This window comes from Aulostomus chinensis, chromosome 21, assembly GCF_037954235.1.
Source record: "Aulostomus chinensis isolate RoL2024-O1b breed Wild chromosome 21, RoL_Achi_v1.0, whole genome shotgun sequence".
Lineage (NCBI taxonomy): Eukaryota > Metazoa > Chordata > Actinopteri > Syngnathiformes > Aulostomidae > Aulostomus > Aulostomus chinensis.
In genome coordinates this window covers 7,999,124-8,014,664 of record NC_141340.1, presented here as the reverse complement: position 1 = coordinate 8,014,664, position 15,541 = coordinate 7,999,124, and the positions used below count along the sequence as shown (strand labels likewise).

General features: G+C 42.1%; 1 protein-coding gene across 11 annotated transcripts in view; it reads right to left on the bottom strand.

The window, feature by feature from the left end:
* Positions 1–1,586: 1,586 nt before the first annotated feature.
* kiaa1217 (KIAA1217 ortholog) overlaps positions 1,587–15,541 on the bottom strand; it is a 110,177-nt gene continuing 96,222 nt past the window's right edge. For 5 of the 11 annotated variants that reach the window (XM_086190776.1, XM_086190771.1, XM_086190773.1 and 2 more), the window contains 13 exons: positions 14,122–14,261; positions 13,816–13,991; positions 10,891–11,021; positions 10,583–10,730; positions 9,544–10,039; positions 9,122–9,320; positions 8,735–9,027; positions 8,483–8,635; positions 8,115–8,237; positions 6,656–6,736; positions 4,937–6,559; positions 4,269–4,400; positions 1,587–3,235 (listed from right to left, as the gene is read on the bottom strand). In XM_086190776.1, the coding sequence (XP_086046902.1) occupies positions 2,705–3,235; positions 4,269–4,400; positions 4,937–6,559; positions 6,656–6,736; positions 8,115–8,237; positions 8,483–8,635; positions 8,735–9,027; positions 9,122–9,320; positions 9,544–10,039; positions 10,583–10,730; positions 10,891–11,021; positions 13,816–13,991; positions 14,122–14,261 (4,226 nt within the window). In that variant the 3' untranslated portion in view covers positions 1,587–2,704. The remainder of the gene's footprint in view (positions 3,236–4,268; positions 4,401–4,936; positions 6,560–6,655; positions 6,737–8,114; positions 8,238–8,482; positions 8,636–8,734; positions 9,028–9,121; positions 9,321–9,543; positions 10,040–10,582; positions 10,731–10,890; positions 11,022–13,815; positions 13,992–14,121; positions 14,262–15,541) is intronic. The other 6 variants (XM_086190777.1, XM_086190772.1, XM_086190780.1 and 3 more) reach the window with 6 other exon arrangements.

Below are 15,541 nucleotides of genomic sequence, written 5' to 3'. Positions count from 1 at the left end.
CTGAAAGTAATTTAAATGAGAAAAAAACCACACAAAAATACACGTTTTGTCCATTTGTCTACTGGCGATTTTGGAAATGTTCCTTTCTTGTTTGTTTGACTGTTGGAGGTAAATCCATTTTGCTCAGAAGTCTTTGAAATGAGACATGTCTTCTTTTCTGGGATTATTTGTTGTCTTTGTTTTCTCCAGTTGAGCCCACCACAGTAAACGCCAGGCTTTAATCTGGAGTGCAAGTAATTCTATTTTAATAATTTATTCTGGAGACCTTCGGATGACAAGCAAAGCATTTTGACACTTGTAAAAGAAAAAAACAGACAAAAAAGAGCAATTATTGCAATGAAACTGTCAAAATGGTCAGTGCAGTTATGCAGGGGTATATAGAAGAGAGTTAGCACCTTAGATAATGACTCCCCTTACCTGGAGTAACAATCACAGCGTCTTCAGATCAACTGTGGGCGTTAACGCATCATCCTGCGGTCACAAGTACATAATTGAGAGCAGAGTTGCACTCCACCAGGAGGAGGAGGAGGATCATAACCAGCACAGACAGCTACTTACGAACGTGTTCCACATTTCTGGTCATTTCTAGAATACCTTCTACCAATATTAACTTCATTTCACAGGGATGATTTGTTATGCGACTCAAATTGACTGTAGGTGTGACTGTGAGAGTGAATGGTTGTCTGTCTCTATGTGTTGGCCGTGCGATGGACTGGTGACCCGTCCAGGGTGAACACCGCCTCTCACCCGAAAGCTCCAGCCCCCCCCATGACCCTTGACAGGATCAGCAGTAGAAAATGGATGGATGGATGGATTTCTTATGCGCGTCACACAATGTATTTTTACACAAGAGATCAGTTAAAAGTCATTGTTTTTAACTTTTTTACATACAAAATAGGAATGTGAGACACATCTTTTTTTTTTTTTTACTCACTTCCAAGTTGAGGTACCCAGGGACTCCAAATTAGTACCAGACATTAGTAGTAGACTGCAACTATAGGACACACCTATTTTTATTTAACTAAGGCGTGACCAATATTCTATATTAATATTTTAGAGCAAAATCCATTGTATCCATTGCATATACACCAAAATGATGCATAACATTGCTTTTCATACAGAGCAAAATATCAGCACTCTGAATGACATGACCAAGGGCCTCCAAATCAGGACCAGGTATCGGTACTACACGGAAAACATCAAATACACCTTCCGTGGACACTTCTTTAAACACTGTATATTTACACAAAAGTTCAGGTCCCAAATCGATTGTTTTTTTCACATCTCTCATCTTGACCTACTTTAAATTCTCCTAACTCATCACATCTAGGAGCCAGTAAAAAGGCATTCTCACTGCACAACCATAATTACTGACACAACAAATATTCATCCTTTGTGTCTGTGCAGTTTGAGGTCAGACCGTACCAATATAAGGCAGACAGCCTTTAAAGTGGCACTTACCTGTCACCTCACAGAATGCTGCATTCTCCTTCTCACCACCAACAATGGACCAACGCTGCACAAACATCACCACTTAACACAGCAACAACCTGAATCCTAGAAATGAAAACACTATAGCTCAATGCTTTACAAGCATGCAAGTATTTATTTTTGCTACTCCAACACAGTTTTGTCTTTACCATATTGTTCTTTTGAAGTATGATTTTAAAGCTTTACAAAAAATGAGAGAAAACATAATATTTACAAAATCTATCTGTGCAAATATCATTCTTCTTTTACACCACTCTCCTAAAATATTTGATAGGCATGCATACAAATAAACTTTGGTATGTTAACAAAACTACTTATTTTCTTAGTAGAAGCATCTATGTACATATGGTAGAACCGATTTGAACACACTTGGTTTTTGTTTTAGTACAGTTTACATTACATTACAGACAACAATATATGTTAAATTAGCAAACAGAGACCAGCAGTACAAACACTGAGGTCACAACGTGAGTGCATGAAAATTCCCCTAAATCTTGTGACTGAGTTAGGCTTGAAGTGAGTCATTTTAGAATGACTTTGGCAAATAGGCACGCTAAATTAAAACACAATTTAAAAAAAGTATAGTACTCATGATTCCTCTGTAAAAAAAAAAAGAAAGAAAAGAAAACGAAAAAAAAACTGGCAGTTCATGAGAGCGATTCTGAGAAAAATACAAAAGTTAATCGTGAGTTCAACTTTAAAATGTCTGTATACGTTGTGTATACATTCATCAAAGGCATTTTACAATGGATGTTCTAAATGTCCGGCAAAATAACAGAAGATTAAATATACTATGGTTATCCAATCTCTGGTATGAAAAATAAAACAATCTGTACATGGTCTGCGTGATTGTACATCAACTCTATATTCCGTATTCATGGCTACGGCAAGAAAAATATATTTTCAACACAGTGAGAGCCTCCCACTTCAACTACAAAGTGGTAAAACTAATTTTTTTTTAAGTTTTTTTTTTTTTTTAAATTTCCATTATAAAACATGTTTGTCAGAACATCTGCTACAACGTCAGGAAAAGAATCAAAACGCAATTCCAAGGAGATTAAAGCATCGGTGTGAAAATGCCAGTGTCAAATAAAACATGAACGGTCGGGGGGGGGGGGTGCATCACTTAATACTTTTACATCAAAACAACAAGGTATAAAATGGAACAAGGTCGATCTGCTCTACGGCAAAGCCTGAGGGGGCGATAATTGGGCTATGTGGCGTCCTTAGCTGTTGTGGCTGTTGGGATGCAGGATTTGCCGCTGCTGCCGTTGTGGGACCTGTAGCTGGTGAAGCTGGGGGTGTGTATGGTGCGGATGCTCTTTCCACCTGGGCCCAAAGGTGTGGGCGACAGAGGGGAGGGGGAGGAGGAGGAGGAGGAGGAGAATGAAGAGGAGGAGGAGGAGGAGGAGTGCACTCGACCATTCTGTGAGGAGAACGAGAGAGCTTTACCTGTGTGCTGTGAGGGTGTGGGGAGTTTGAGGGACCCGTTAGATAAGGAAGGGATGTGGGAGGAGGGTAGGGAGCCAGAACGAGGACTATGAGAGGACAGCATGGAGGACTTTGTCACAGAGGAGGAGGAAGAGGAGGAGGACGGGTTAATGGGATTAGTAGCGTCTGAGTTTTGCGCAGACTGGGAGCTGCCTTTAGTAGAACTAGGATAAAAAGCAGGGATTTTAGAAATGGGTACAGTGGGGGAAGTAGTTTTATGATCCCCTCCCACTCTTTTAGCACTTCCGTTAGCCTGTAAACAGAGATGCCAAAACAGATACTGGTTGTCAAAAAAAGGAAATCTGGTCAAATAATACATATTAAAGGCACGACAATGTTAACAAACCTCTACAAGTTATAGACATAGAAAGATACTATCAGAAATTAATATTACGGAGACAACTAAAAGACAGTAAAACAACATACACAAGTCTGTGTTGACTAGGTTACACAACAGGAGAGATACATTTAAGTGAGAGACATGTTACCAGGAGAGAGAACACTGCAATGTTAGAGTGGTGGCATACAGAAGAGGCATCTCTACTGTGGGTTAGAGGGACTGTGAAGCCCTCTCAAAGGGCAAAACTGAGAGGATGCGCAGGAGAGCTGGAGAGAATTATATTACAGGGTTAGGATGTAGCAGAGTGAGTGCAGGTGTGAAACATGGGAGAAGTATCCCACTGAAAGTGACGCTGCAAGATGGTGAGTTGTGGCGGTGTGTCACCGTGGGGTTAAGAAGCTATGCAGTCATGGTGGGTTTGAGCAGAGGTGCACTGTGAGAAGGGAGGAGCATAGCCTAAAAGTCAGTGAGTTGTTTTTTTTCGTTTTTTTTCTTTTAGATGTTCAACATAGCCATAAGCAATCCTGGGATTTGGCAACACTGTTTAGGAACTCAGCTGTGATGGGAACTGGAGATGTGATGACAACTCAAGATGATGACAGGGTAGGATTCCACTTTTTCTTTGCCATTTTCTCCTCTTTTTTTTGTTTTTTTTTGTTTTGTTTAGTCACCAACACAGTGAAAACCATGAGCAGTGTGGACATGCAGAAGCATACAGTACAGTGATGTTATGGGGTAACAGTCAAGAGTCAAACATGCCTTCTTGTCAGAGCAGACTCGAGAGAAACATTAACAGATCCACAGTCGCCATCATGGTGACGTAATTTTTTTCAAAACACTTCTGACAACTTTGGTAGTAATTCCCCCTTAATAAACATGCCGCACATTTTCTATCCCTATAAATGGATTTCCTATAGTCCCTGGAAAGGCCCTACATTAAAACTACCTGTCGGAACTGCCTTTGAGCGTCCTGCAGTTTTTGCTGTTTTCCTGCTTTGTCAGTCGTACCCGGCGACTGCCTGGACTTCGTAGACAAAGGGACGGGCATCCGACTAGTAGGGGAAGCGACACTGGTATTCTGCAGGGGGATCCAAACGAAAAACAAAACAAGAAATAAAACAAAAGAAGGGAAAAAACACACCATGTAGGAAGTATGAAAAATCAAGCACTGACAGGTTAAAAAAAACCAAAAAACCTTTTCATTAAATACCTCAACGGGCAACACCAGTGGGAAAAAAAAATAAAATCATGCACCCAGTGGGACCAATATACTCAGTAAACAGTAGTACATGCAATCAAGGGTTAGGACAATTATGATTGATCATCATGAGAGTGTCTTTGAAGATGAGTTGGTCATTTGCTGAAAACCTCAGAGTTTTAGCAATGAGCTGAAGGAGATAGCTGGTAGGCAGGAACCCAACAAAATACCACCTCAAATCATGACACCATGATTTTACAGAGGGAGAGTGAGCCAAGGTGGACATTTCCAACATTTCCAAGAACCCGTGGAGTGGATTAATAATTTTCTCATTTCAGTGGGAGTGAAGGTAGTTTGGAAACTGAAAGACAAAAAGACCCAAAGCCTTGGTGGAGCAACAAAAGCTAGAGAGAGACCTGTTGTACGGTGCCGGGAGAACTGGGGACAGTTGTTGTGGTGGTGGTGGTGGTGGTGGTGGGGATCACTACAGGGCGAGGAAGGAGTTGAGGTTTAATCTTCTTCTGCAATGAATTTTTGCTGGCTATCTTAAGGCCGGACACTCTGGAGGTAGGGAGAGAGGAAGACCTCTTCAACCCAGCTCCTTCTGAGGTTTTTCCATTCCCTCCTTTTATCACCTCTGCACAAACTGGTTCCTCGGGGGAACAAGGTCCCATCTCACTAATAGTGGTCTCCAGCTGCTTGATGGTCTGTTCTAGGCTGTCCAGTGTCTTGTAGGTATTCTTCCTGATCTCGTTCGTCCTGCAAAGAGAGTCCGAGTTCTGCTTCTTAAGAGGAGCAGAGCTTGATGACTTAGGGGGCTCTGCAGAGGATTTTGAGCGTTGAATCTCAAATCTCTTAGCTTCTTTGTGCTGCCTTACGGTACCGTCAGATTCCTCTTCGTCTTCATACACCACCACCTGTAGCGTCTTCTTGCCCGACTTGGTGCCCGTGCGAATCGCTTGGGTGAGTGCTGCCAGTTGTTTCTTAGGGAACTTGAACTTGAATTTCTTCTTACCATCCTGCTTGGCTTCTCCATTTGACTCAGTGTTCACTCCAGTGTCTGCTAGTTCGGAGATTGAAGATGAAGACGATAAACTGGCGACGTCTCCTGCGATCTTTTTGCCATCACCGACTTCAGACCCTCCAGCTTTTACCAGCAGCCCACCATTCCTCTCTGAATCGGACTCTTCACTCTCCTCATCGATGCGCTCTTCTGCTAGCATCCTGTCCAGTTCCTCCTCACACTCAAAAATAGTCGAAAGGCGCTTGTAAGCTGAACGGATATCCATAGGTTCATCAAAAATGATGATGACAGGTTTCTTGTTGAAGCCGTTATCCACAGGTGAACTGGGGTCCACTGGGGCGTTCCCTCGATTTGCAGCACTGCCTACGGTAACAGTCTGGACACTTCCCTTCTTGGCATTCACTAGTTCTTGGTACTCCCCACAAGACAATGCCTGAACCTTTGTGTTAGTGATCATAAAGGCTATGTTGTCAGGGGGTGGAGGTGCCTCTTCTCCAGGTAGGTCAGGACTGAGACTAGCCTCTTCATTACCCTCCTCGCAGTTGGATTTACGCAGATCACTTTCCTCACTAAAAGACTTTTTAAGGGGGGCAACTGAGCTTTTGGGCTCTTCTCTTACAGTGCTGGCAGTTGAGGTTACGGGAGGCTCAATCTTACTTGCAGAAACATCCTGTATAACCAGGCTTTTCTGCACTTTGTTAGTTTTGTTAAGTACATTTCCCTTCTCCATTTCTGCACTGGTCTTCAAGGATTCAGAGCGTTTGACTTGCTTCTTGGGCAGTTTGAATCCATTCAGTCCCACCGGCTTAGGTGATATAGGCGGAGGTGATTTGGGGGCCTGCTGCTCCTGCTGCTGCTGCTGCTGCTGCTGCTGCTGGCTTGGAGAATTGTCATTAACATTGACATTTGACACCTGTGATGAAGGCTGTGAGGGCTCTCGGTGTTCATGAGTTTCCTCTGTTCCTGATGGCGTCGGATGCTCTTTGGGAATCTTTCCGGTCACATAGTATATGACCTGAGAAATTAAAATGGTACTGTTTAAAAATCAGAATTTAGAACATGTCAGTCTGCACATGAACATAATAGCAATATAACCAAAAGTCATACGCACCCCTTGGCTCTGTCTCAGAGTAGAGTTCCCGTTTTCATCCGTGTCTGGAACTTTATCATCCCGACTGGGCTCTGAGCTCTGCTAGGAGAGTGTGTGAGGGAATAATATTACTCTGCAACTGGTGGGTCAGGTCGCCGTGGATTAACATTTATGACTGCAGTAGCGGCTGCGCTATCAGTACTGCAGTGAGCGATTAAGTTCCGGCAAAATATCTGCAGAGTGTACTATTTGAACTGACTCTAGTATCAAACTGTATGACATTATTATGATTTTAAATGCTATATGGCAAAGCCTTTTCAGAAAATGTTCATAAATACGATTTGAAAGAATACGTCTCCACACTTTCGAACAGCCAGATCATTAACGGTTAAATCCTGTCTTTTTTCTTTTTTTTTTTGCAATGTTAACACCGATGATACTAAAACTATTACTTTACTTTTACATTTAATTTTATGTTAAAAACAACAACAACTAAACCAACAAGTCTTTTCAACCCCTGAAAAATCAAACCGCGTTCACTTAAATTAAATACTTAGAACCACTCAATACTGCGCAATATTTCTTTTTCTTCTTAGTAGTACTATTTTATAGACAAATCATCCGCTTCTAGCTAAGTTTCTGATCTAGTGCATAAATCTACACCACCAGAACAAAACTTTTTTTTGACTACTTAGCTTTCTGCCAACTTTACATGTGTACCTTCTGTTATTTTGTCTATATGCCAGAGCTCAGTCTAGTTAACAGTGATTGAAAAACAAAAATCATATTAAATGCAGCTTGTGTTAAAAGTATCGATGTGACAAAGTTCAAGGGTTGTGGTTGTGCAGCTGGGAAAGCATAGTGATGTCAAGTGGAGCAAAGATGCAGAGAAAAGTCATTCCCCAGAGATAAGAGAGGGAGAAAAAAAAGCATGCAAAGTGGCCAGACTGACCTCTAGTGAACCAAGTCTGCAAAAACAGGTTGTGTCAACATACTTGGGTGTTTTTGAAGCATTTGTCAATTATTGAAGCAAAATCTAGCAGGATGATTTTAAAGAGTTAAAGAAAGACAGAAGACGATTTGATTGCCTGTAGAATACAGTGCTGAGGTCTTTATTTATTTAGAGGAAAAGACAAGTAGTAATTAAAGCAATGGTAAAACACATCATTGTCTTGTCCTGGCACACAAAAGACACAACATCTTTTCAGAAGTTTCATTTAATGCAGACTTAATCCTGAAAAGCTGCAGGATCCAGCGGAATCAAAGAGAGAAATAAGAAGAGGCGGCAGGGAAAGGAGGTTTTTATGTCTGGATTTTTTTTTTTTTTTTTTTTTTTTGGGAGGCGGCTGTTGCAGGTTTCTCTCGAGCCAAAGCAAGGATGCAAAGTTGTAGAAGTGTTAGAATACAGCCATCAGTTGTATCAGACCGTTGGCAGAGGCAGGCAGTTAGCTGGACAGCTGTACGGCGACATACATTTTACCTTTTTCTCTTTGACAGGCAATAAAGGCCCTGGTCTTAGCTCTCTTATTTGTGGTTCAATTCGAGTGGTGGGATCTACCAAATTTTTCACCCCTACTTCTTTAACTGTGCACTTCTGGAAAACCTGAAAAGTTTAGAAAAGTGTAGGGGAAATGGGGACAAGGATTTTGAGGAGGGAAGGAGTATCTTCATCACTATGACAGATGTGAATGGAGATGTTGAATTCATATGTCAGCTGTCAGTGCCAATCCTCCCTCTTCTGAGGAGGCCAACCACCGTAGGAAGAAATGAAAGGCAACCCACGCCCAAAATGCAGAAATCAAGTAGACCCTCCCCCCAAGAGTGTGTATGTGTCAGAGTACATCTAACCTGGAGTTCTGCCATGATTTTGTCCCCTTCATCCTCCTCTTCTCTTGTCACAGAAGCAAGGATGGGTGGAGGGGTCGTGGGCTTCTTGGCCTCCGATGGTGCTTTATTGGGCTTTGGTTGGGGAGTGGGAGGTGGGCCCTCCTCTTCACCTTCCTGGAAAAAAAAAAAATCAAAGGAAATCTATGAGACAAAGACCTTCTTGCTTGTAAGCAGTGGTTGTGTGCTGAAGATTGAGCCCTTGTTTTGACTGACCTGAGCCGATACGGACTCCTTCCTGCTGGTGTAGACCACCTCACCAGAACGTGTAGTGGTCATGCCTGAGCTGGAGCTGGTGTAGGTCTTTCTTGGAGGAGGAGGCGGTGGTGGAGACTTACGGGATTTTTCTGATCCCTGCCTGATAATACTGTCAGGAGATATGGGCTTGGAGGCAGTCTTGGTGGAGGGTCTTTCCTGCACAGGTTTGGCTGGTTTCTCTATTACAGGCTTCGGGAGTTTCTCAGGCCCCTTCTTGGCAGGTTTGTCTGACAGAAACTCAGACTGGGGTTCTTTCCCAAAATATATTGAGATTAATTTAGTTGTATAGGGATGTATACCTTAAAATTTTCTATCTTGATGTCACTTGTGCAAATTTGTACAAACCTGTTGGTGACTCCAAAGGACTATGGGTGTGTGCTTGTTCACCACAGGCAGCAGGGGGCAGTCCAGGGTTGCCTTCCATGTCTAGACTGGGAATTCCCTTCATCATGTTGGCCTGGGCCTCCTGCAGGATCTTCTCAAACTCTTTCCCATCATAATGCCCCATGTTCTGCCTCCTCTCTTCCCACTCCTTCTCTGCTGCCTGTAAGGTAGAGAAAGTTGGAGGAAAGATTCAGGTGGGTCTTCTAATTCCGAGGAGGCTGAATAACGAAACATAGAAACGCTAATACAATGTAGTGAGGATATGTCAGTCCTTGGACAACTAAATATTATATATATATATATATATATATATATATATATATATATATATATATATATATATATATATATACACACACACACACACACAGTATATAATATACCTCAATGGACATCGCTCTACTCTTGCTTTTGTCCTGACTATTCTGCAGCTCTTCTATGACCAGATCCTGGCTCGTAGTGCTGTTGCCGTTATTCACTGGGTTCCCATGTGTCTTCTTATTACGAGTGGGGCTTGGTGGATCTGAGGCTTCCACTTTGGGAGATTCCCGGCCTTGAGTTTTGCTCAAGTTGGGACTGTTAACTTGAGTGGGGCTTGGTGTAAGTGGCGGACTAGGCTGAGCAGATAAGGCTGCCGACTGCTGGGACTGCTGAATGTGGACCGGAGAGCTCTGAACATGATGGATAACCACCGGAGAGGAAGGCATCACCTCGGATCTAATGGTGGAGCTCTGGGGCTCCAGTGGGGTTGCTGTGGAGCCAGGTTGGACTGGCACAAGGGGAGTTTCAGCAGGAGCCTCTGCTACCGCTGAAGGGCTGTTGTCCACAGGGATATTCACTGAAGGATCAGATGCTTTCTGAGAGCCCTCAGTTGCACATCTGGAGAGATGAAAAAGGATGCAACACAACCTGGGTAAAGATCTTTAACATTTCTGTTTGTCAAAAAAACGTAATTCTTACCACACCAAATGACTAATTTTTAAGACACAGTACTGCTTCCATACTTGATAGAAATCCATTTTATAATCCAAACCATTAAATTCTACAGTTTGACGCATTTCAAGTAAAACACTTGAGAATCATATGGCGAAAGTGGGAGAACCACCGAGAGAAAGTTTGGAGTCTGTGACACATAAAAATGGAAATAAGGTGCAGCAGTGTCCACCAAATTAATTCAGTTATCGGTTCAGTGGAGGTGATGGAAATAAATCAAGTTTGACGCCAGACTCCTCTGTCCACACAAAATTACCTCTTTGATGGAATAAAGTCCAGCTTGCCAGTATAATCAAACAGAACAATCTCCCACACCACAGACCCCTGTGAATATCTGTTTTCTCCCACAATTCCCCATTTCTCAATCCCCAAAGCTCCAATACCTCCTCCCCTCTATGATTTATCTTCTTTGGCACTTCTTCACCCTACCTCCTCAGACTGCTGAGTGTGTCAGTCAGGCTCTTGACCCGTTTCAACATGCTGTCCAGTTTATGAGGCTCCTCCTTCAAAAACTTGACAGCTTCCACTTCCACCCTGAGCACAGCTCGCATCCTGGTCTGTAGGGCTGGAAACTCTCCTACGCAAACACACGCATGAAGGTCGCCGCTGGTATTTTATCATTCAATTGCTCCATTCAATTTGACATTCGATCTGATTACCATGGAAATGGAAGCTTTGAAATAACTATGACCAATGCACAGCAATATTTTCAGAGAGTATATTACGTGCCATCTTACCTTTGAGCCCTGCCAGAGATTCTCCCACCTTCCTCAGAGTCACTGCTCCCTCTTCCACCTCCTTCAGCGTCACCACTCTGTTTGATGCTGCGGAGTCCTTCTGCAGGGAGCCCACATACTGCTCCAGCTCACTGCAGAAACCCAAACACGCCAGAGAGAAAAGAAAGATGAGTTTAGGATTGAAGAAAGCGCTTTTGTTCACAATTTATAAGCGCAAAGAAATTTCATAAATATATGTCGTCATCCAAAGATTAGTCTGAATGGACGATGTTGACCTCGTCATTCTGTAACTCAACATTAGTTGATATGTAGTTTTGACTTTGACCATTTCATTTTCTTATTAATTTTTTAAATTTTATTTTATGTTCCATTTTTCCAGTCTCTTTTTTTCTATCTTTCTTTTTTAAACAGCTCATCTATTTTTTATGTGGCATCTATTCACCTTCCATGTATGCTTCTATGTAACATTTTTATTCGCATACACTTCCTACTTTTCTTTTTACTACTTTATAAAAACAAAAAATAAAATGTTCCCAATTATGTAATTGGGATTCTAACTTTTTAAAGTTTATTTTAAGCCAGCTCTTCCCACTTCGTTTACTCTTTTTGAACACTAGGGGGCAGGACCCAATCGGTTATTTTACTGATCCTACACACTGACTGGGCAAACACTTTCCACCATGATGAATACAAAAGGAAGACACTTAGATCACATGAAGAACACATAAGCACATTAATAGTGACAATGCACTTCTCACTACACGCTGCTCTTGCCTGTCTAAATCAGATTACTTAAACTAGACTGGATTAGATTTTATCCCCAAACCACAAATGTTGACACATCGGATGAGTACTTTTTTATGAGAGGGCTACATAGAAAACATATTAAGTTGCTTCAGCGCCATCTCCATGCTTGGGAAAACCGGCTGCTCCGAAGGGAAATATGCCGAACGATAACATTGTGTGCAGTGTTGGATTGCATGAGAACGACTAAAATGGTGTTTCATTGTGGCCAGGTACCCCAGAGAAACACTCCTTTATAGAAGGCCCCTGAAGGCAGGCAGGAAAGACAATCAGAAGACAATGTGTTAAATACCTGTTGGTAACAGGGGGAAGAAACACAGATCCTCCTTTTTATCAAGTCTCGAACAGACAGAAAACCAGACTACATCACCATAATGTGTGTCTGTGTGCGTCAGGTAGCCTTTCTAGATAGCACTTGAAAATCCCTGAGATGCTAATGGTGAGAACATTTGCTTCATCGAAGGCTGCAGGGAAGATATGATTGTCAGCCAAGCCAGAAGTTGGTATCACAATGGATTCCCTCCATCAAAAGCCAAAAACATTGTTAAAATTGGATTGTGTATTACTGCACCAAATACACACACTATGGCACAAAAAAGTTGACGAGACTTACATGCTGTGTTCACACGAGACCTTATTTCAGGTTAGGGATGCCTGATATTATCGCCGTGTCATCGGGGTCGCCGTATATTGGTCATTAGTGTATTGGTCCAATTGGCGATATCAATATTGGCACAGCAAATCAAAACTAATTTCTTTATTTTTGCTCACGGTGGTTGTTTACGGTGAAGCTGCAACGAGCGATGCGTTTTAAAAAAAAATGTTTTGGAAACAAACAAAAATGGTAGCCTTTCTAATTCAATTTATGAGTGTTTTCAGTAAGAATAAAATGTAAATATCATTTAAACTTGATTGTAAAATATCAGGAACTCGGATACTGAATCATCAGCTACATCAACGTCGTACATCCCTGCATCAGGCATTGAAGCAAAAAGCCACTGACTCTATGAGACGAGGGGACCGGACCTCCAACACTCTTGACTTATTCATGTGTTTTAGGACTCATTCCACTTTACTGTGTGCATATGTGTATATTCACCAAGAATAATGTCATTCTTATCAATGAAACCTATAATGTGGGATCACAAACGTGTGATTAACGGTGAGTACAGCAGGGAATACCATTGCTGCAACTCAACAGAGACAAGCAAGCTTTGAGTTGTGTGTTTTTCCTCAGAATAAACTTTGTCACCATCCGTATAATCCTCAAGCAATGATTGTTAGAGGATAATGATTAACTACAAACTCATCATAATATAACTTTCCCGCAGGACAATGGGCAAAAAAAAAATCAAGCGGACTTGTGCAGGAATAGCAAACTCTTCCACTAAATAACCGTTGAAGCCTTTATTATTGCCACAGAATTATAAAATGATACAAAAGTACCTTTTTAGGTCATGATAGATTTAGTTCTCTGCTTGAGAGGTCAGCGGTTTCTCCCACTGGCCAAGAAGCCCTAATTACCAAGCTTATTTAAAGTACCAGCAGGCGTATTTTGCTGACTCACACCTGGCTGGACACTAAAGGGTACCGGAGAGTTTTATCTATTGATTTAGTTGCTCATTTCAGTCTCCATGAGCAGTTATCATTGGGTTTATTCAAGCATAGTCTCGCCACTGTCTAGCAAGAGAACACTGTTTGACCTTGCCTATAAACATCTAAATAAAAAGGATTCAATTACTGCTCCCTGTTGGCAAGATGAGGCAAGTGAATTAAAATAAAAGCAGTGAATAATTACTGCACAGTTGGGTCGATTGCTCTAGTCTCTGAGAGCTAGGCATGGCTTGCCTGTACCAACCTGTGGGCTGCGATTTACAGGGCGTTGGCTTGTCAAACAGTTCAGGAGGGAATAGCAAAGATGAGTTGATCAAAATGAAGCCTTTTGGTGATTTTTTGTGGTGTGTATTTAGATCTACAATTGAGATCCCATGAATGTAGTTATGAAATGACCCATGATAATCACCGACAAGACATATTTAATCATGAATGGAAGCTGAGTCTATTCTGAGGTTTTTCAACAACTTTTATGGGAGTAAATCAGAGAATTTCACGCATCTTTACCCGAGTTGTGTGAGGACGCGCTCTTCCAGGCCTAAGTACTTGTGCCTGTCCTCTTCCACCAAAGCCCTCTGCCTCTGGACAGGATCCTCCAGACGCCTCATGGCCTCTGCAAGTTTAACACTGATCTCCTGTTCGGCCCGCTTCAGCTGCACTCGGAGTACCTCCTGGTTCTGGAGCTGAGAGGATACGCAGAGTAGAATGACACATTAACAGAAGAGCACACCAGCGTGCTAATTTGTGTGTATGGATCAGACTGGATAGACAGAACCACACGGTTAATTAATAAAAAGGAGAAAGAGGTCTTGCCTGCAGTTGTCTCATCTGATGTAACTGTATCCTGAGGTCAGACACATTCTTCCTGAACTGCAGGAGGTTGACTTTAAGAGGAACTGAGCCCTTGTCTGATGGGGCGACACCACTCTTGGGAGCCAGGACTGGTGAACCACCTGGACCATGCAGAAAAGTCAGTTTTATTCCACCTTTCTGGGAAATAGCAACACCCCCAAAAAACACATGACATCATAATATACACCAACATCAGTTAGATAGTCAGCAGACATATTCTCTGGTCAGACTGTAAAGGGGCCCTCAAAACTTTTCCTTATTTTCTGTTCTAATGTTGTCAAATTAAATGTTCATGTTTCCAAAATACGTTCTATATATATAAAACATACTGTATGTATGTATGTATATATATATATATATATATATATATATATATATATTTGGTTAGCACACCCATTGAACACCTCGGTAGGTGTCTGGGGGTTTGTCCAATCAGATTAAGGCTTTTATGGAAGGGGTACTTAAATAGACAAGCTATAAAATGAATTGAGGGGCTATATTTGTAGTCTGGGGGTCTCTGTACAGTCAACTAAAATAAGAATCTCATTCAAACTACTCATTCATCCTAGTTTGAGTTGAGATTTATCATCTTTTCAGTGTGCAAATACAAACAGAAGAGCGTCTTTTAATAATCCATATTTTCAGTATGGAATGAAATGATGAAGAATCCTCAGGTCGGTTGGTTGTGTGTTCCTTCTTTCAGTGATATTAAACCACGTGGGTAGTTTGGGTCTAGATAGATCTGCAGAATTAAAAACAACTAGAGAAAATGTGGTTCATATGGAGTTTATCTGCTATGAGCCACACAACGAATCCGGAAATGTTCTCTCCTCTGACACTGAGCCTCACCCTTTTGTCAGAGCAGTAAGAGAAGAACCAGCTATTGTCTTCAGAATCTCAAAACTCTATTCACTCCTGCTTATCCTTCAAGCTAGCTGACAACTGCCGTGACTTGTACTACAGGTTACAATGTACACATGGTCGTGCTCGGGGCCTCGGGGTGACTTATGCCCATCAACGGAAGCTCTGGCTGTGCAGTAACGATGAAAAGGCAATTGAAGTATCACAATGAGCAGCGCTGCGGCTTTCTCATGACTGTTGACAAGACAGAAATTACCCTGATTTTCTGGTGTCTAATTTGCTCTGTAAGCTACATTTGAAATGTGTCACGACACGTAAACGGAGGCGCGTTTTTCCTTCTGCCACAGGTGAGAAACTTTGATCCCACCTCGATCTGTCCGCAGACCGATGGAACTGCTGAATCATCTTGGCAAGCTGGAGAACTGAGTACGGTAAGTACTTTGAGGGGCCTGTGTTATCTCAGCTGGCTCGTGTCTTTTAACTCCTATTAAAGCGTCTGTATGAGGGGGAAAGGGTTGTT